Source organism: Ambystoma mexicanum, chromosome 2p, assembly GCF_040938575.1.
Source record: "Ambystoma mexicanum isolate Mex_15411 chromosome 2p, UKY_AmexF1_1, whole genome shotgun sequence".
Classification (NCBI taxonomy): Eukaryota; Metazoa; Chordata; class Amphibia; order Caudata; family Ambystomatidae; genus Ambystoma; species Ambystoma mexicanum.
In genome coordinates, this window is record NC_090923.1 from 1,460,295,328 (window position 1) to 1,460,317,836 (window position 22,509).

General features: G+C 47.7%; 1 protein-coding gene across 6 annotated transcripts in view; it reads right to left on the bottom strand.

Moving 5' to 3' along the window:
* Positions 1–22,509, bottom strand: part of FANCA (FA complementation group A) — a 3,206,914-nt gene that overhangs the window by 1,292,353 nt on the left and 1,892,052 nt on the right. For all 6 annotated transcript variants that reach the window (XM_069646037.1, XM_069646039.1, XM_069646038.1 and 3 more), the window contains one exon: positions 7,927–8,109. In XM_069646037.1, coding sequence (XP_069502138.1) covers positions 7,927–8,109 — 183 coding nt within the window. The remainder of the gene's footprint in view (positions 1–7,926; positions 8,110–22,509) is intronic.

Here is a 22,509-nt window from a genome sequence, read left to right on the forward strand (position 1 = left end):
CCCTTATCGATGCTGAACCAGGACAGTAAGATATTGACAGCCTTCTTAGCAAACAGATTGCGGAGAGTAATTGGCAGATTAATTCATCCAGATCAAACAGGTTATGTCCCGAGCAGGAACATAACTCACAACCACAGGCGACTCCATTGGGTGCTCGAATGGGGGTGTAGGAGTGAAGGCGAAATGGCGATTGTGTCACTAGACGCAGTTAAAGCTTTCGACTCGGTTAAGTGACCATGGCTGTTGGCAGCCCTAGGAGGATATGGAGTAGAGCCAGGTTATATTAAATGGGCTAGGGTGCTATACAGTGAGCCGTTGGCCAGAGTTCGAACAGGATCAGTGATATCTGAGAGATGGCAACTTAGCAGAGGCACTAGGCAGGGGTGCCCCTGGTCCACAATGCTTTACATCTTAGCCCTGGAGCCCCTAGCAATATACCTTAGGCAACAATCTGACACGATAGGTATTGAGGTAGGAGGGGAGCGACACTTAATATCCTTGTATGCAGATGATTTGTTATTATATCTAAAATACCCGGAAGAAAATCTCCAATACATTTTGGAAGTGCTGGAGAGGTATGCCAGGTTGTCTGAAATAGCGGTGAACCCCCAGAAATCTAGCATACTCCCCCTGGGTGGCTATGTGGGAACCCTTGTAGAAAGGTTGCCGGTGCTACAAATACCGTGGGCGGTGAGTTCTTTCCGCTACCTTGGGATAAACGTGTACCACACGGCAGAGGAGGAACATAAGTGTAACACCGAGATAGCCATTGAGAAAATCAGGAAATGCATGAAGTTTTGGGAGAAGTTGCCCCTAGCAATGATGGGACGAGGAGCGATGCTTAAGATGGTGGTCCTACCTAGGCTTTTACATTACTTTAGCAATATTCCATATATGATACCTAAGAAGTTCTTTGTTAAACTGAATAGTATGTGTAGGGACTTCTTGTGGCATGGCACCCGGAATAGAGTGGCGTTATGGAAGTTGCAGATCTTCTATGAAAAAGGTGGTATTAAACTGCCTAATTTCGAGGCTTATTATGTAGCGGGTCAACTGCAATATGTGGCCAAGTGGCTCTCTGATGAAGAGACTCCTGAACATAGGTTGTTTGGGCAGAACTGTACTCCATTTTACTAAAGGGAAATTATCTGGTTGCCTGAGTCAGAAATGAAGGAGCGGCCTGGGATGATGATGCTTGGGTGGAAAATGTGGCGTAGAGCTTGCCGGATGATCGGGGACCCATTCCCATGCTCCCCGCAGATACCGTTGGTAGCACTGGCAGGGGGAGATAAGCAGCTGAGGGTGATTATCAGGACCTACTGGGAATCGGTGGGGCTGGTTACGTTGGGGGACATTTGGCAATTCGGAAAATGTGGCCTGAAATAATTTTGACAGAGGAACCAGATGCTATTATTGGGGCAATATATGACATATGGGAGGGGGGGCATGAGATCTCTCAGATTGTATGAGATGGTGATGACTAAGGTCGGGAAGGAATTGGTACATTTGAGATTGGAATGGGAAGTGGAGGTGGGAGCCCCGATAGAAGATGGGATGTGGGAACGTGCCTTGGGATACCACAAGAAGGTGTCAAGAAATGCCAGATTAAAACAAATACATATATATATATATATATATATATATATATAAAACGCACAGGGCATACATGACCCCTCTGAGGATATCAAAGTTCAAAAACGTTGGGCGCCAGGCGTGTCCTAAGTGCGACAAGGAGTACGCCGACATGACACACATGTTTTGGTCATGCCCGGTAACTGAATGCTTCTGGGGCGAAGTGGCACAAAAACTAGCGGAGAAAAGGTTCACGTTTGTCATAGACACAGCCTGGGCCTGCTTGCTGGGAGGGTTCCCCAGATCACAGAAATTTAAACATGTTGGGGAAATTGAAAGATTTGGCATTTGTGCTTGCAAAATGAAGGATTGCTATGGGATGGAAGAAGTGTCACAAGTTACAGAAATGGGTGGAGGCTGAAACAATGGTATGGCAAGAGATGAGCAGCATGGGTGGAGAGGAAGAAGTGGGCTCCCTGATGGCATGGAAATCATTGATAGCGGAAATGTTTGGAGTAGTATCGGATCCAACAGAATCCAAGGGCAGCGAAACCCTGCCACGCAAAGCAGATACTGAATACGAAGATCAAACAGGCTCATAAAGAGGGGTGGGATTGGGGGAGCAGTGACTACGGACTAAAATGTGGTTAATGGAACTGTCATAAATTGCACTGCATGTTTGGTTTGTATTGTTGTTTGGCTTGAATAAAATTAATAAAGAAATAAAAAAAAATAAAAAAAACCTTGGGGCTGACCCCGGTAACAATAGCCCCAGAAGTACTGGGCCTAACTTTAGCCCCTGAAAGGGGAACCTCGGAAGAAGATCCGGTTTTGGCAGCCCATTTGCAGGGGTTCTCGGAGGAAACTCACGAGGGCCCGTTAGATCCCTTTTCGGACACCTCAGGGGGATCCCTAGTAATAGAGCAACTTCAGCACCTCCTGGACCCAGCAGACCCCGGGAAGGAGTCCCCTGGCCGGCGTGCCCTGAAAAGGAACAAACTTACCGGCCATTTCCTTTTTTCTTCAATGAAGAGCTGTAAATGAGGTGGAGGAACGGGTTAAAACACCTCCTCCCACTTGACAAGCCGATGCTGGAGTGCCCGGACGGAAAGGGAGTTGCAGTAGAAGCACGAGTTCCAACAGTGTTCTTGGCCTAAGCTCTCCAGGCAAAGAGTGGGGATCCACCCTCACGAAACGACATTGGTACGATGAATAGGACACAAATCCCACATGCATAAACTCAGGAAAGATGACGTAGAACCAGAGCAGGAATGAAGGACAAGGGAACAAAAAGAAAAATATTCCCTGTGATGCAAGTGCGTCTGACCCCGACCGCGCAGGGAAAAGGACTGAAGGGTGATGTGCGGGGCAGAGCTCAGGAAGGTAGGGTTACGGTCACGTGCAGTGCCCCCACGTAAAAAAAAGGACAGCAAATTAAATGTTTTGATGATTTTTATTTTTTATTTTTTTTAAAGTGCTCCGGTCCCGTCGGGAAAGACAGAATGTCCCACAAGTATGGAGGAAAGGGGACGGGACGTACGAGTAAGACAAATCTGGTTCTGACATTCTTGATGGCAGCTCTGTTTGAGCCCATGCATTCCTGTTCCTTGAGACGGTTAAGTCCCAGTCCGACAACAAAAGGAGTTGGTGGAAACTTATTCACAAGGCCCTTCAGGAATTGAGCCATAACCGGGATCGTAAAGAAAGAATCTTGATCCGGGGACCTTTTGAACACAGACCAGGCCGCCAAATATCCTTTGACTGTGGTAACATGAAGGCCTACTGAGGCCAGTGATAGAAGGAACTCCATCACTGTAGTGGTGGGGAAAGAGATGGGATTGATTTCCCGTTCCCTGCACCACGCCTCAAATCTTCTCTAGCTGCACGTGTACAGAGATCTTGTACACGGTCTGCATGCAGTCAGCAACACGTCTAGTACCTCCTCTGAGGTCCCAGTCATCATACCTCATCCTCTCGAGAGCCACGCATGTAGGTTGAGGGACTCTGGGGTCGGGTGGATTACCCAACCTTCCGACTGGGTCAGGAGATCCAGCCACTGAGGCAACTGGTGAATTGAACAGATAGACAGATCGGTGTACCACGTACTTCACGCCCAGTCTGGGGCGATCAAGATCATGGTCACCCGAACAAAACCTCTTCAACCATAGGAATCAGGGATAAGGCATAGTGGAGAGGGAAGGTCCAATCCACCAGGAACACATCCTCCAGTGCGCCGTTCGCTGGGAATTTAATCGAGCAAAACTATCTGCACTTCCTGTTGGACTCTGTGGTCAACAGATACACTGCTGGGGTATCCCAGTGAAAGAAGACCTTCTCTACGACTTACTGGCACACTTCCCACTCATGTGAGACCGTGCTCTGCCTGCTCAAAGCATCCGCCAAGCCGTTTTCTGTCCCTGCCAGATTAACTGACGAGAGTGAGATCCAGTTCTCCAGCGACCAGTACCACAGCTGCATCGCCTCTCTTTTCAAAGGCCTGAGGTCCAGAATGGGACATAAACATTCTCCCTTATATGATATATGACATTTATAACGCACCTATGCACAAGTGTTTCAAGGTGCGACGAGGCAAGGGAGAGGGAACAGAGGGAAGACAGAGACAACGATCTGGCTAGGCCAGGTGACATCGAGATCGTGCAAGTGCAGGGGAGGGGGAAAGGGAGAAGTGCAGGGGAAAAGGGGGAGGGGGCATTGACATACATAGGATAACAGTAAATAAATAAAGACATACCGGGAAATACCAGGAATACCAAACCGACCCTCTCTGTTCAGAAGGTACCTCTTTCACTGCGCCCTTCAACAACAGGGCTCACAGTTCTTCCTGGAGCTCCTGTCCCGGTTGGATTGGAGGTGGGGGGGGGGGGGTCTGTCCGTGGTTTTCTTAAGAAGGGCAGACAATAAACCCACCGAAAGAGCTGCAGGGTCCAGGAATCAGAGTTAGTGTCCTGCCACTGGGACCAATGTTCTGCCAACCGTCCTGCAACCAGTAAGTTGTGGGAGGGGAAATCAAAGCAGCTTAGACCACGCCGCTGCTGCTGTTTTCTGATGTCTGGAAGCCCCTCTACCCCTTCCGGGATGCGAAAAACGCTCCCGCCCCTCCCTGGAATGTGGGAGTTGCGCTTTCCTGCCATAAGACACACAGCACCTATAGCCTCTGCCCCTGGAGGCAAAGCTGAAGGCAGGTTTGGCCGGCTGCGCAGCTAGTCCCAGCAATTTTGATGGTAATTTAGACTTTATTTAAACTTTTCTAGAGAGTCATCAGCCTTCTGGCCAAAAACTCTCCCTCAAAAGGCATGTCCAGTAGCCTGTTCTCGATGTACAGGGAGAAACCAGAGGTTTTGAAACAGGCTTGCCTTCTCAACCCCATCGAACGGCCAGCGCAGTTGGCCACGTCCAGGCCCATCTGCAACGACTGCTTGGCTACCTCCTTCCCATCTTCCACCATCCAGTATTTCACTTTCGGGGATGTACTGTGCTGCCTGCTCCACGGCTTTCCATAAACCAAAGGAGTATTTTGCAAATCCACAGGCCACATTGGTGGCTTTTAATGGAATCCTACCAGAAGTAAAGACCTTCTTGGCCACTGCATCCAACGTTTTTACCCTCCCTGTCTGGAGGCAGATTAGTGGATGCCGCAGGCCTGGCGGTAATTGCAGCTGCCTGCACAACAAGCCCTTCCGGGGAAGGGTGACAAGCCAGAAAAGATGGATCTCCTCTTGCCGGCCTATACTTCCCTGTAAAGTTAGAGTTGATGGGGGAAGGAGCAAGGATGTTGCCACAAAGAGCCTAGGGGGTCTGCAATTGCCGGATTAAGTGGCATGTTATGCTCAGTCACAGGACCTTAATCTAAGATGTCTGTCAACTCGTAGCCCTAAATAGGCGCTGAGGGTGACTTTAAACCTAGGGCTTCTACTACCCTTTCTACTAGAGTCCTAAACTGCATGGGTGTGGGTGTAGGGCTGACCATGCTGAAATTCCACATCCGGAGAGGTTTCCATTCCACTGGCATCGTGTAATCTTTGGGCTAATGCCAACAGGTTGCTTGATCGTTGAAAAAATCAACACCTCCCGACACTGTATACATGGGATTGATGTCCCCCTGATCATCGCCCTAGTCGGTGTTGAAAAACCCGGACCTGGAGAGCTGTACGAAAGATACGTTGCCGATAGTCGGCGCCAAGGCTTTTTCTTTAGACACTGATGGAAGTCATGAACGCCAGTCGAGGCTTGGGTACTACTGTGACGTTGGGAACATCAGCCTCTCAACGCTCCTGAGAAGGACCAGCCGTCGATGGTTTAATCGCCTTTCTTGGGGTTGAGCCTGAAGGCTTCTCTGACACTGATGGCATCGACAGTTTGGCATGCGTGGGGCCTGGGAGTGCTGAGCACCACTTTTGCCGCTGAGGCTTGCTGATCGGGGGAGTTACCCACACCTGCAGCAGCCTGAGTCTTAAACATGTCTAACATTTCTTTTTTGAAACTTTCCCACTATTCTTGGGTAATCGGCGCATCCGAGGGTTTACCTTTTTCTGACGACGAGCTGAACTTGCGTCAATGGTGCCTCTTTCTCACGTGATGAAGACAAGGAAGAGTGGCTCCTCGAGTGTGACTGCTTTTTGGCCTTCGGCCAATGCATTTCCTTCTCTTTTTTGGGGCTGGGCCCTTCCATCTCGGATTGGAGGGCCGCACGAGTGACCACGCCAGATATTTCGGGGATGGTCGGCCCAAAGCAAGTTTGGCGGCTCACTCACAAATGGATTTCAAATGTATTTTGGAGCACATCCCTTTATGTCGTGGGCCGCACTGAGACACCACAGACAAATGTTGTGCGGGTCGGTCACTGACATTGGAATAGTAGTTGGTGCACCTTTTAAAGCCTGAAATTCAGGGAGCTGACATCGCGGTCGAAGTTTTATGAAGAAAATCTGAGGAATTTAGTCAAAAACACTGAGTCAAAGACTCAATGTTGTGTTCCTGAAGCAGCGTGCAAGCGCGTGGAAAAAAGGAACCGAGGTATGGGGCGTAGGGACGTTGAATATATACAACGCCTGACGTCAGGGCCAGAGCAGACTATTAAACACAGAGCAAGACGGATCTACGGCCAAGTCGAGGTCCACTATGCCCCCTGTTGAAAGGTTTCTGAGCAGCAGAGCTGGATGAGGATATCTATCAGATGAGGAATCTGCGGGAGAAAAGCAATCCATTGAAGTATATAGTAGAGGAAACTGGTGCTGGCAGGCAATGGGATCACACAGCACAAAGGCGGAGCCTAGCCACACCGGGATGGGTCATCACCCACAGGATCTGGGGCTGAGCTATTAGGTGTGCGTCGCGGTCCCTTGAGGGGTCCATGTCAGCTTGATCAAGCGTGGTAGAGAAGGATGGTGCCAATGTCGGAGCCTTGTCGAACATTTTGAGCATTTTTGGCCTAAAGGTTTCTATTCCTCCAGACTCGAGGACTGGGACGGAAATGGTACTTGAGACGTGGCCCCTGGGGAGTCCCTGGATCTGCGACTCCTCTTCTTAGAAGAGGAAGAAGAATAGTGGCAAGACAAACTGCTCAGCAAGCGGGACCTCTAGCAGTGCTGCTTCTTTTTGCAGGTCCAGGACCCATCTTCTGACAATGCTCAGCACTCTACCACCTTGACCGAGATCTCTTGACTTCACCCTTTTCTTTGGGGAAATATGTTTTAAAAAGTTTTGGCGCCCGATCCTGGAGGTCCTTAGGGTGCATGGATTGGCACCACACACTTGTGGGTGTCTTGTTTCTCGCCTAGGTAGAAGGAACAAATCAAGGTCACAGTGATTCAACATATACTGGCCCAGACATCATGTTTCGGTACGGGGAGTGTTTGCGAAGAAAAGCTGCACTGCAATACGAATATGAACGTGGAATCCGTGGGAGGAAGGACTCCAATAGAAAGTCTGTGATAGAGGCCAACACTGTCCCCAAACAAACATGAATAACCAACCATCAAATGCTTTTTTTCCTAAATGTTTTGCTCTTTGGTTATTTATGCAGACTGTAGGTATCAAACCGGTTTTAAGATACCTTACACTTAGGGAGGTGCAGATGTTTAGTGACAAATAGAATATACTTTTGGATCCTAGGAGAAGGGTTGCCCTTCTGCAATGCATAAAAAGGGTACTATAATTAGAATATATTTAAAGAATCATTCAGTTACAAAATCTGTAAAGAGTGGTACATGAAAACACTGATCTTCATCGGAGTAGGTCTAACATTCCTGGTTTAAGCTCTGAGTCTTTCACGCTATTATCATCAACACATGAGCTGAAGGGATTCAATGAGACAAGATTAAGGGACGTTTTTACCTGAAATATTTCCAATCGAAGAATCTCTGAGAAGAAATGTTGCTTCCACAAACACAGGGAGGCTCTTTTCCAGTTCATCGAAGGATTGGACAGCAAAGTCCACGAAGCCTCAACACCATGAACCTCTTCCTCAGAAGCCACTCCACGAGCTTCCAAGCACTCCCGTGGCAGTGCATGCCTGATCTGAAAAAGAAGTGCACTGTTGAAGAATGGGTAATATTAATGACACAACTCGCCTTCTTAAGACATGCAGAAAATGGTTTAAAGTAACACCAAGTCTGGGGGCCACCAGTGGGCGCATGGACATAGCTGCTTGAAACAAGCACTCTGTGCCAGTCTCCTTGAAAAGGGTTGATTCCTGGAGAACTTCGATGCCTCCCCCATCATAAACACAGGTGCAAACTGACACCGATTGACAGGAGAAGCTAACCCAGTAGTTTGACGGGGCAGGGGAAGTACCATAGGAGTGCGGAAACCAGTTTCTGTGGCTAGAGCAGCCGGTTATTGCCTCGTGTGTTCTCTTGTTCCCCAGCAAGACAGAGTGCCTGAGGAGGCTGAAGAGGGCTCAGTGTGGAGAACACAATCTGTCAACACTGGGGACGAGTTGGGCGAGGTGGGCACAGGACATACAGGGACAGTGGAGGCCTCTAAAGTGATGTTTGCCATGTGCTCCACTTAATTGACTTAAACTGAATAGTCGGAAAGACCAGCAGAACATTATTTAAGACACAGAGCAACAGGGATTGGATGGTCATAGAAGAAGGTAGAGCAAACTCACACAAGGGGTTATTATTGAACCTTCACAGCAAAACAGACCCTGGCCACTGCTGAAAATGTGCGCTCAACTAAATGTCAAGATAAGAACCAATCCAGGTCTGGTGCCTTAGTTATTGGAGCATTGAAAGAAGAACACATTACTTACCCATGGTAATGTTCTTTCTGATGAATGTTGCTCACACAGATTCTGTATTTTAGATATATTTTCTCGTGCTTTGCAGCTCTCAGAAATGTTTTCCCAGCAGGGGGTGTCATGCAGTCTTGTGACGATGGACATCGAGCCGTCATCTTCATGACCGGATGTCATGTTGATACTGGTACAAATAGTACGTTCGGCGCACTTGACATCAGATGTCATTTTTTTTCACTGCACAGCCGCATTAGGGATTATAGACAAAAAGTGGTTGATTAAGCGTTAAAGAAGTCTCATCGTATAATTGTATTAGAGATCTCCTTATCAGAGGGGTAGGTTGGGAGGGAAGAGATGAATCCTTGCGGAGGAACATTCATCAATAAGAACATTACCAGGGGTTAGTAGTTTGTTCTTCTAATGGATTGTATCCTCCCACAGATTTCTCATCTTAGTCAGACTACCATAGCAATGAGACCTTATGGATGAGGAAAGAAGCAAACTCCATGGCGATTATGTGATCAGTTGTTGGGGCACTGTAAAATAAGTGGACCCAGTCAACTAATCCCCCACCGGGACTGTCAACATACAATATAAAGTTCCTAATGGGAGTAGGATAAGTATTGCTGGTGTTGCCCTTGCACTTCCAAAATCTCCACACTCTAAATATGAATGCAAAATACATCCATCTGCTTTATTAAATATCCAGAGTAAAAAAATAAAAAAATGATTCATACAAAAGGCATAATCAAACCCTGTAACACTCCTGTTCAAAAATACCACACAATCAGATGTGACAGGGGTTAGTATCACTATGACTTAATCAAACCCATCACTCAACATTTACTACCCAGTGTTAGACAAGCTTCATGTGACCAGAAACCTACAGCGCTCTCAATATCCAACTGTCGACTGTAAAGCATTAACAGTTTTGTAGATTACTGACAGATTGGTGATGCCTTACACAGGAGCTCCCTCTTGTTGACCAAACTGAGGTACAGCCCCCGCGATCTTGCTCTGCTTCTCACTAAGTGAGAAGGAGATATTACTCACTGTAATGATCTTTCTATGGATTCTTCTTGGCAGATTCCTCATTATGATAGATATGAATCCACCAGCTCCGTTGTTCGGAAACTTTTCGACTGGGGGCATAGAGGACCTCGACTCAACCATCAATCTGTCTTGTCTGGCTCTCGATCGTCAGCTCCGGAAGTGACTTCAATCGTTGTATATATAGCACATCACTACGCCCCATGCTTCAGTTCCTCAATTCCCCTTGCCCTGTGTTTGAATTCTGCAGAAGGGAAAAACATAGGAGGAGGCTAACCAGTCGTTAAAACTTTAACAAGGAACACCCCGAAAGGGTGAACCTCCACAACAATGAATAAAATTAAAAAAAAAAAATGTTTTAAAGGTTGAGACAGAAGCCGTCATCCCAGAGCCATCACCAGATGCCTTCTCGTTTGGACAGAAGCGACAACCCACAGAACTTTCTGAGCGTGGATGGATTAGAGGGTCGACGAGGAATCTGCAGGAGAAGAAACCATAGAAAGATCATTATGGTGAGTAATTTTCAGTAAATGGACAGCTTTTCTCCCTCATTATGATAGACTCCCCTAGCAGTTAGGATAACAGAGGAGGGTAGAAAGATTTAAATCAGAAGATTCTGTAGAACCGCCCTACCAAAACTGGCATCAGTTCCCCATGCAACATGCATGACCAAGTGGCTGCCCGGCATGTTTCGCTAACAGGAACCCCTCTCTGGAGAGCTGTAGAGACTGTGAACCCTCTGGTAGAGTGGGCCCTGATGCCTGCTGGAAGGTCCTTAACTGTCGATTGATTATTTTGTGCATATCCGAGTGTTATCAAACGTGACAGGGTTTGTTTAGTGATTGCAAGACCTTTTCTAGACATGTAATGGCCCACAAACAACTGGTCCGATTTCCTAAACTCAGATGTGTGAGCAACATAGAAGCTTAACACTCTCTTGGGGTTAAGGAGGTGGACCCCAGGCCTCCCTATCGCGGATTCCTACATCAGTGCTTCCTCCAGACAGACTCTCACCAATATCCTCTTTGTCGTTCCATCTCCTGACGTATGGACCCCTCACGTGGTCTCCGTACTCTCTCCTTTATCCTCCTCTCCCATTAATGGTGGCATGCGGTGGGAGGTCCTCTTGGCCTCCTTCCACTCCATAGGTGTCTCCTGCATCTTATCAACTTCCTTCCTTCTGCTGCTACTCTTCTGACGTTTCTCTGGCACCCACCTCCTCCTCTATGGCTACTTTGCCACCTCCTTCTACAAACTCTGCCCACTCTCGGGCCCCTCTACCACTGCCGCAGGGCGCACCTCAAGCCTGTCTCCCTCCACAGAAGTCTTTCAAATGTGGCAACCTGCTCCACGTTGCTACTCTTAACTCTCGCTCTGTTGTCAAATACTCCTCTGACATCTGCCACTTCCTCAAAGAACTTGACCTGGATGGCCTTGCTCTCACTGAGACATGGTTCACTGCCAGCTCTGTCACAAGTTTTGACTCTATGCTCGCTGTTGGCTACAAGATCCTCTCCGAACCCAGAACCAACTGTCCCAAAGGTGGAGTAGCTCTGATCTTTTCTGAGTGGGTCTCTGCTTCTGTCATCCCTATACAGGCCTACTCTTCCTTTGAATGCCGGGTCTGCAGGCTCTCTGTCTCTCCCGGCCTCTCCGAGACTGCGGCCACCATCTACAGGCCACCTGGCTAGGTTGCCCTCTTCCTCTCAGAGTGGGCTGACCTTTCCTCTTCTCTCCTTGCCTCTACCTCTCAGCTTCTCCTCCTCTGAGACCTCAACATCCACGTGGATGCTACTAATCCCTTCTCGGGGCTCCTCAGCAACCTCTGCGAAACTCTCTCTTTCCATTCTACCCTCTGGTTTGACACACTCTGCCGGGCACACCTTGGATGTTCTCATCTCCTCCGACATCCCCCTCTCGAACACTCTCACCACTCTTCTCTCTTAGACTGAACACACTGTCCCCCAGGCTAAGCCCACCCAGGCAGGCACTGCCATCCACCTTCTCGGTCATTCAGCCCATGAAGAGTGCGTCAGTGGATTCCTTTGCCGCTACTTTCTCTGCTTCTCCTACGCCTGCGGCTGACTCAGACTCTGACATAGCCCTCTCTAAACTGCACCTATCTCCAACAGTCTGGACATCCTTGTCCCTGTCATGACAATCCGTCTGAAGCCTACCTCAAAGTGCAACTCTTGGTATGACTCCGACCTTGCCACCCTGAACGCAAGTGCAGGGTGTTAGAGTAAGTGGAGGACATCAGGCACATCCTCTGACAAACTAGCCTGCCGCCTGCTCCAAAGGCAATACAGACCCTCTGTCCTGTCCTAGAAGAGAGCCCACATCCAAGCATGCGTCTTTGCAGCCTTTAACAACACGGCCAAACTCTTTAAAATCTGCAAGGAGCTGGTCAATCCTTGTGCAGTCTCCACCTCTCCTGTTCACTACCAGGCCCTATATGTACGTCTCTGGCTTCTCACTTCACCACTAAAACTCAGAACATCCTGTCCCCTCTCTCCTCTTCCCCTGCCTCTACCTTTTTTAGCCCTCCCTCTGGCAACCTCTCCCTCTCCCCCTCCCTTCTCATCTTTCTTTCTGACTACACCGACAAGGTTTCTAGACCAGTCTGATCTATGAAAGTGTCATCCAAACAGGTGCTCCCCTGCTCCTCCAGAATCATCAAGGACCACATTGACACCCTTGCTCCAGCCTTGGCCGATTTCTGCATTCACTCTTTTGCCACTGGAACTTTGCCTTCTCTCCTCAAGCACTCCCTTGTACACCCCCTCCTTAAAAAGCCTTCTGCCGATCCTACCTGTCCGGAAAACTATCGCCCGATCTCAAAATTCTGGGAAAGCTGGCCATCTCCTAACTTACTCTCCACACTGAATCTGTTGATTGTCTCCATGACCATCGGTCTGGCTTCAGAGCAGCCAGAGGCACAGAGAAGATCTGCTCACAAATCTCTATTCAAGCCTTCCATCATTCTCATCCTCCTTGACCTTTTCTCTTCTTTTGACATGGTCAATCACGCCATCCTGATCAATCGACTCTGTGAGAACCTGGGCATCACGGATCAGGTCCTGGAGTGGTCCCCTCCTTCCTCCTGGACCAACCCTCAAAGTTCCAACTTGGGTTCTTTCTCTAAAACACCTCTCTCTGTACATGTGGTGTTTCCCAGGGCTCTAACCTTTCACGCTGGCTCTTCAATGTCGACTTGGACCCTTTGGCCCACCTTATCTCTACCTTCTCCTCAAACTTTCAGTGTTATGCAGATGATACTCCACTCTCTTTCAGGCTCCCCTCAGCCTCCTCTCCTCATTCGCTTATTCCTGACTGTCTATCCGCGATTCAGGATTGAGGCGCCTCCAACAATCTCTGCCATAATGCCAGTAAGACTGAGATCCTTCTCATTAGAACCCCTGCTTCCGCTTTCCTTCTCTCACTCTGGCCGCCCTCCCTGGGCCCTCTTCCTTTGCCTTCTGTGAGGCAAAAAATCTTGGTGTCATCTTTGACTCCACTCACTCCTTCTCTCCCCATATCACGGACCTTGCCAAGAAGGCCTGTACAGGAGGGCGGAGCGACCTCTGAACGGGCCCATGAAATTCAGAGCTCGCCTCCGGCACCTTATGACGAGATAGCTGCACCTTGAGGAGGATGGGGTGCAGGATTCACTTACTCCAACAACATTCAATAAGGACAAGTCAATGGTTTGGCAAAGGGAAGTCCGTTTAATGACGAGCTCAAAAAACAGGGAACAAATGGAAATCATCAGAGCTGCGATCGTCTGTCTCCCATACACTGTCCTCTGGTGTTGCACATTGCTATGTGTGACAAACAGTGTGCTGTCGGGACATCAATTTCCACAGCCACGAAGATCTTGGATTTTCCCATGCTTTACGGTAGGAGTGCACACATGAAGCAATCTCCTTCTGATTTCTTCTCCCAACTTCTTTCATATGTTGGTACCAAATGTTGTTCCCCAGATATGCTGTGCTGTCCAGGTAATCGTTTAGTTCATTGTTATCTTCATGTAGGCTTTTCTTGATTCTTAGTGTCTTCCTGTAGTTTGCTATGACTACAGCCATAAAAGCATCTGTGCGACTCTTTCTTGCTGGAGGACTCTCAGGCATGCGGGTCGGTGGAGCAGGTCTCTTTATCTGCATCGGTGTGACAGGTGGAGGTTTTGCAATGCTCTTCTTCTCATGCGTTCTTTTCCTGCCCTCTATAAGTGCCTTTAACCACCCTCTGTCTGTCATCAGCCCAACATAAGGATGCATCGTGGGCTTGGTACTTATTCCCTGTGATGGGACTGGTGTGCTTGTCGATACCGTCTCTGCAGGTTTATTTTCCAGTTCCTCATGTAGTTTCTTCGTTCTAGCTATGAACGGGAATAAATGATCTATCAACATTTGTGTCCTTGCAGTGAATTCTCTCGTAGCCACTTCTGTCTTTTCGAGGGCTTTTGCTATGTCCGCATTAGTCGGCCTTTCATTTGATTCCTTTCGGTCTCTCTCATTGTTTTCTGGGGCTGATTCTTCGGTAGGCAGTCTTGTGCTCTCTGCTGCCTTTGCTTGAGGTTCTGCAGCCATTAATACTTGCCCTAGTTCGTGTACAGTCAGTGAGTGGGTGCTCTTCTCTTCATTCGTTGCCTCACATGTGTATGTATCACTGCTAATTACATTCAATTTTAATTCTTTTACCTTACCATCAGACTTTCACGGGACTGGAATGACTATATAGGGTCTGGGTGCCTTTGTGGGACTCATGTGTACATCACCAGGTGGATGTACTGCAACTGGAACACTTTGTGCACCAATAACGAATGCAGTTCTGATCGTTAATGACAGAAAGACAATGATAATCACTATACATATATACATAATCGTGCGGTAAAACAGGTGGCAGCATTTTCTTCCAGGGAAGCGGGGGCACCCCTCTGCTGGAGGGATGACCAGGTTACGGTTCTGGGCCCCCATTTCAATCATTACAAAAATGTCAATGTTTTATTCTTTTCACTCAGTCCATTATTGTTTCTCGTAAATTTGTATCATAAAGTGTCTGGTGCTTTGCAACAGTCCCCCCTCTTGCGGGTGACGATTGTCTCTGGATACGGGATACAGTTCCCTTGCTAGACTATGGAAAATATATCAGACTAACACCTTTGGCGAGTCACATTCATTGTGGATATTCAAAATAGGTGAGTTCCCATTCCAACCCCCAAATCTGCTTCAATCCTGAGGACATGCTGAAATCTGTTCAATGTGATGTACAAAATGGAAAAAAAATTTAAAATGACAGTTAATCAAAAAATAAAAGGTGAACTTCTTGTCTCTATCCTCGCGATCTGTCCCTCGGTGGAAAGATTACTTGGTTGGTTCTGGTCCTTCGATCTGTCCCTCGGTGGAAAGTTCACTGGAATCTCCTCAGATATTCTCTTTGAAAGTTGGACAGCTCCACTTGGAGCATGATGCCATGGAGGAGCGTTCCCATATGCGCAACATTAGCTGGATCTCTGATGAAGGTGATGACATCAAACTCGGCAGGTCTCCCCACCATTTCTGGAAAGTCGGTGACTAGGCGAAACAGGACGTTGTGCGCCAGTCGGCTGTCCTCGGGCGACAAGGACATTTGTCTTGCTTTGCTGGGTTCAAGATTACATGCCCTTCTTTTGACGTGAACTGTCCTTGCACTTTCCTGCTGCGTGGATTGTGACTACGTAGTTCAGTTTGACCCACAGCTGGTTCAAATGTTCAGTGTTTGTTGGATCTCTGATGAATGTAAGAGTGTCTGTGGTTCTCCCGATAGAAGCATTTGTGTCCTTATCACTGTATTCGGGTAACACAGTGAAGGCTTCTGCGAAGACAGTAAGCAGTGCCAGATTACTTTCTTGTTGGCAGGATCTTGGATAAAGTCTGCGACACTGGGGACTCTCCCTACAAGTGTCGGATATGTCTCTAGCATTAATTGGAAACAGGACAACAGGACAACACATCGCTGGTGATATTTCTGCTAGGTGACACCATAAATGCTGCAAAGTGACGTCTTGCTCTTCAATGAGTCAGGATGCTGTGTTTAGCTTTTTAGGCAAAAGTCTTTTTTCACAGTCTATTTGAGTCTTGTTTTCACCAACGCTTCAGTGTGATTGATTTACAAGTTCGTGTCAACAGACGTGTTGTGGCTTTGATGTGCAATTGTCTTCTTCACCCTACAACTGAGATGCATAGAGTGTCCGTTACGTCATTATCCCATTTTTGCTTAGAGGAACTGTCCAGTTTAAGCCACAACTTGCAAACGGGTTCTTTGTCTTGGCTTTGCTGCTCATGTGTCCTTCTACCTTTTCATAGATCTTGTCTGCACGTGCTGAGGTTCTTCCCCGTTGTCTGTAGTTTCTTCGCGGTGGGGTGCAGCTTAAAGGTTTTCTCCGATGTAGGGCTTAATTTCATTGAGAAAAATTCATGCTCTCCTGCCCTGCAATTTTACTGCTGATCAGTGCAGTCTTCTACGATGAAAGGACCATTGAATCTTGGCTTGTCCCACCTTTTCCTCGTGTGGTTTTTGATAAGGACTGCGTCTCTTGGGAAAACGAGTGGAACACAAAGACCTTGAGCTGGGTCTGTTGCAGTGTCTTCTGCAATTCTTTGTGCTGTGCTGCACCCTTTTCGTCGCCGCTGCAGCAGGTCTGAAATTACAGCAAGGCCGGATGTCATACAGTTCAGGTATTTTGATAATTCGGTTCCCAGGACCTCTCGGGTTGGCTGGGCATCACATCTAGCTCTATATCGTGGGGTAAGGGAAGTGTTTCTTTTCCTTCCTGTGACTATCTCGTGCGGTGTAAGATGATGGTCAGAGCCTGGTTGGTTCCAAAGAGCAGAGAGTGGAAGGCAGTGCAACCATCCCCTCTTTAGAGTAAGCTTCAACTTGGCTATCCTTTCCTTTAACAAGCTGTTGAGTCGCTCACAAATACCATTACCTTCTGGATGATACACCGACGAGAACTTGTGCTTTATACCAAGCAACAAGCTGATCTGCTCAAAGACTGAGTTAACAAAATGCGCCCCGTTATCTGACCGCATCACCTAACACACCCCCCATCTAGGGAACACTTCCCTCACCAGGAATTTGGCAGCACAGGTTGAGTCTGGGTGTGTACACGGACCTGCTTCTATCCATCTAGAGAATGGACACACCACTACAATTAAGTACCTGTACCCGTTACACACTTGAATCATGTCGACATAGTCGATATGTAAGTGGTGAAAAGGCCCATTTGGTCAGGGGATAATTCCTCTCACTACTTTTAATGTGTGCCTGCGGTGAATTGCTGGCAGATTATGCAGTTCTCCATAAAGAATGCAACATGCTCTGCTAAATTCGGTATAAACCAGTTTTCCGCGAGCATTGCCGCTAGATTCTCTTTTGACATATGTAATGGGTAATGCAATTACTCCAATGCTATTTTTAGTAGGGCTAAAGGCATGACTGCTTGCCGCCACAATTCGTCAGAGGGGTTTAAAGAACACCCTCAATGTTTCCACAGGTTCTTTTCATCTTGTGGTGCCCCCCCTTGAAGCTCCATTAGCTGTGTCAGCCCCATATTACTCTAGGCTTCTTGTGTGGTCATGCTACCATCATACTTTCCTGCGTGTACGCCACTTCCACTTCCATGATCGTCTCACTCTTGGATGCCATATGCTTGGCTTCTGTGTCTGCTGCGTGATTTCCGCACGACACAAAGTCTGTCCCGTGAGTATGGGCAGTGCATTTCACGACCACTATGCCCACTGGGAGCTATAGTGCCTTAATCAGCCTGTCCAATAAGGCTGCGTGCTGCACTGGCGTGCCGTCCGCTCGGAGGTAGCCCCTCCTTTTCCAGCGTGCTAGGCCTGCATGCACTGTGGATGTCAGATAGGCGGAGTCACTGTACACCATTACTTCCTGGTCTGCGTGATTCTCAATGGCGAGTATCGATGCCAATAACTCTGCAGCTTGTGCTGAGTAATGAGATGGTATTCGCGCACTGATGAGTACCCGAAATTCTCCATTTGCTATGTGTTTCATCACAGCAACGCCTGTGTATCTGTGTCCGTCTTCTTGGCCGATTCTTGAAGAACTTTCAATGAAAACGATCTTTCCTCCTGCTAGGGCATCTGCTTTTACCCTGGGGATTTCATCATAGAATTCTTCATAGTTCGCACAGTCATGTATCGGTTCTCCTTCAGTGACTGGCTCGGCTATGAACGTAGCTGGGTTTACTGTTTTACATCAAACTATTTTGATCGATGGATTAGATACGATCACCTCATAGGCAGAAGCTCTTTGAGATGTCAACGTACCCTTTGGTTTCTCCAAGATGGCAAATAATGAGTGCTCGACATATAACGTCATAGAACATCCCATTACAATGGTTGTCCCTGCCCAAAGGCTGCGGCAGCTAAGCTTTGTTCGCACGGGAACTGGCCTCTCATCACTGGGTCCAGATTCCCACTGTAATACACCAGGGGCCTGTACCCCAACAAGGTTCTCTGAGCGAGCACTGCTGTCATAACGCTGCCATTCGTGTGCGAGAACAGGTAGAATTCCTCTCCATAATTAGGAATCCCGAGAACTGGAACCATACAAATCGCTCTCTTGAGTTATGTAAACCCTTTTCCATTGTCTCAGTCCATTCAATCTTTTCCTTTGTCATCTGGGCCTTCTTTAGGGCCTGGAGCAAGGGCTTGGTATACAAGCTGTAATCGAAGACCCATGCTTTAACATAATTGCATAGGCCTAAAAAGCTCTGCATTTGCTTTACCGTGAGTAGCTTTGGCGTGCTCATGATAGCTCCAGCCCTTTCTGGGGTTACCTTTTTCCCCTCGTGCGAAATTAACTGGCCTATGTACAGCAACTCCTGTTGACAATATTGCAGTTTTTCCTTGTAATAGCCTTTCTCAGCCAGTGTAGTCAGTAGCTGAACAGAATCGCGCCTGCATTGTTCTTCTGTTGTGCTGCAGATTAGAATGTCATCCACATACTGCAAGACGACACTTTCTACTGCAATATTGCTCAGATCCAGCTGAAGGACTCTGTTAAAGATGGACGGGGACTCACAGTACCCCTGTGGCAACCTCGTGCTTTTCAGACGCATTTGTCTGAATGTGAACGACGTCAGGTCTTGTGAATCACGGTGCAACAGGATTAAGAAAAAGGCATTTTTTAAGTCAATCACCGTGAAATATTTTGCCCCGACGGGTATATTACATAAAATTGTAGGAGGATTAGGGACTAGAGGGAACTCGGCTTCAACAATATCGTTTCATGCTCCTAAATCTTGGATTAAATGCCAAAACCCTCCCTTTGATTTCAGGATAAATCAATGTGTTACAGGGTGACTCTGATGTCACTAGGATGCCCTGTTCCATCATGGCGGAAATAGTCTTCGCAATCCCTTCATCCGCCTCTCTGGACATGGGATATTGTCGCGCTCTTGGTAAAATTGCTCCTGGTTTCAGTTTAATATTCACTTCTCCCACCCCTTCATGAGGCCTACGTCATATGGTCCTGTAGTCCATACCGAGTCAGGCACTTGGGCCATGTCATCCTCAAAGTATTCCGGGCGTACCAGTGCCAACATCATTCTCAGGGGCACTTCTCTTTTGATCATTTTTACCCAAAATATGAGACTCACTTCTAGCCTCGTCTCTTCAGAGTCAGGCTGTTCTTCAAACAGATCATCATCAGTGACGTCAGTCACTCGATACCCTTCTTCAATGGCTTTAATCGCACACCATTGTCTGACTTCATCATCGTAGCCTTCAACTACTGCTATTTTCCCTCATACTGCTGCAGCTGGATCATCAAGGGAAATACTTGTCCCTCCTCTTCAAGCATAGGTATTCTTGGTCTGAATAGAAACTCATCAGGGGTTCTCATAGTTCTATCTGCGAGGCCTGGCAATCCTGCCATAAGCACACGCATGCCATATGCGAAGACCTCTGGCTCCAGAGGCGCGGCCCTCATGGCTATGTGTCCTGGATTATTTCGCACACGTTTGAATAATGCATTCACGGAGTAGAGCATGCTATGCCCTCTTCAGCAAACGAGATGGTCATATTAAATTTTGTCATTAAATCTCGACCCAAAATGTTTACTGGGGTCTGACGCGAATACAACAAAGGTACATTCATTTTGCATTCCCCTATGGAGACTGGGAGTGTGTCTGTAAAGGGAACTGGACTGTGAGCTCCTGTAAAACTCTGAGTATCTATAGTCTCGCCGGTCAAGGAAAACCTGCCTTCTCGTATGCACAAGCGTGTTGCCTCCGTGTCAACTAAGAAGGAATATGCTTTACCCCCTATGGCGACATTCACCCTATTAGGGTCAGGTGTCACTGATAGGATAGAGCACATCAGGGTTCCTAGTGAGCTGTCCTAGTTCATATATAAGTTTGGTCCACTGTATACTTGTGGATGTTCTCCATTCCCGGGGTTGCCTCCCCTAGCCGAGTTTGTGTCCTGAGACATTTGCGGTGGTGCCTGTTGAAATTGCCCTTGTGGCAAATTGCCCCTGCTCGGGGTTTGAACCCCCTGCTGCGCACCCTGCTGCATGCCTGGTGCTTGCTGCTGCACTGTGTGATTCTGTGCGCCGCCCTGCGGTGGGATCGCAGGTGAATTTTCCGCACCTGCTCCCATTCCTTGGCTATTTTGCCACGCGCCTTGGCATCTGCACGAGCGTGCCATATGCCCTGTCATTCCACACAGCAAACACACCGGCGGTGGTCGGGCTATTTGTCCATTTGCCATATCTGTATTGCCCATTTGCACGTTTTGAAAACCTCCTTGATTCCCTTGGAAACCTTCCCGATTACTCTGCCATCCTCTTCCTCTAAATCCCCTTCCCCTCGGGTACAATCCTACGTTACAATGGTTGTTCTGCTGTGGGTTAGCCACCTGTTGTACGTTCTGTTCAGCTGGGCTAGTCAGCATGGCTCCTTCAAGAGCGTACTTGGATAATTTCTTTTGCACAGCTTTGCTTCCTCACCTTTCCGAGTTGCCTCTTTTTTCCGATTCTTTTCTTGCAACAATCTACAGTAATGTGCAATAGTCAACTGTATTTCAGCCCAAGGTTTGGCCTCAACTCCTACCAATTTCTTAAGCTGTTTTTGTACAGGCTCTGGCAACCCTTGGCATAAAATGTGGTAAAACACAGGTATGGATTTTGTCCAAGATTCATGCGTTTTGAGCACTCACGTGTCTTCGAAATTCTGGATATAAATTAACGGATTTTCTGACTTCTTCATTTTGCGAGTCATTATAGCTCCCATATCGGAAGTGTCTGGGTAAAGCACTCGTAGCGCTTTCCATAGTGCTGCTCTGCACTTGTTGAATGGCGCTCCGTCGTGGGCAGTGTTAATTATGGTAACACTGGGGTACCCATCCTGCGCCCATACATCATCTGCTCTCTCACCGAGTATAGCGATCAGGAGACCTTTAATATCCCCTTTAGCTAACGTGACACCCCCTGTCATCTTTTCTAACTCGTGTATCCACTTCCCAGCACCCGATGTCAGCATTGGAAGCTTGTTTTTCAAGTTCTCTCGATCCATGTTTGGCCATGGAATATACTGCAATTTTGCTCCCCCCTTTTCTAGAAGCGGAAATTGGAACGTGCAGACTCCCTTCTCTTTCCCCATAGCTCCCCTTTCTACCGCTGGGATAATATTCCTGCATCGCCATCTACCTGGAGATGTCCTCATGCATAGGCGGGCGCTGACACCCTCCTCTGACCATGGAATGTTCCTTTGTGTCAGTCAGACTGTGATGTAGATTCTGATGCCCTTGGTGCGGACTCGCTAGCGTCAGACCAATCCTGCCCCTTTGTCTCTTGGGAGCCGTTTTTCGCACCGTCTCCCTTCTTCATTTGTCTCGCACTCTGTTTCCTCTCCGGAGTTGGACTTTGATCGTTCCCAATTCACGCAACTCCTTGCGTCATCGTCGTGCTTACTGATTTCTAGCCTATCCAGGGACAATCTCCTGCTCCCACTACTTCGGGTGACGTCTTCAGTGTCATACAGCTGGTTCTAACCCCATTTCATCAAATATTTTATCGATCATTTCCCCGATGCTTCTGGTGTCGAAGTCATCCTCAATATTCGCCCCACTAGTGCCTGGTACTGAATCGTACGCAGGCAAAAATTCTTCAATGTCTTCCCATTCTACAACAGGATTGGGTTTTTTAACTTCCCGCTCCAGATTTTCGAGATTGTGTGCCCTCTGTCTGCGCTTAACGTTCAATGTCCTCATTAGAGTCTTTGCGCTTCCTCGCCTCTTCTCTGACCTTATCTTCTTCCCTTCTCCTTTCATTTCTACGTTCATTTGCCCTTCGAATTTCCTCATCCTTTCTCCTCTTTATCCTTTTCTCACGTGCTCTTTGCTCTTCTTCCAGTTTTTCCAGTTTCTGCCTGTACTGGTCATAGGCTGCTTTCTGTTTGCGACTGAGCTGCTTTCCTTGCTCTTCGCGATATAGCTGTTCTCGCCTTAGCCTATCTTTACTTTTTATCCTTTCATCCCTTATTTCCCTTTCCTTCTCCTTTCTTTGTGTCTCATCAGACCTCTCCCTTGGTCTCACATCATTACTTCCTTTAACAT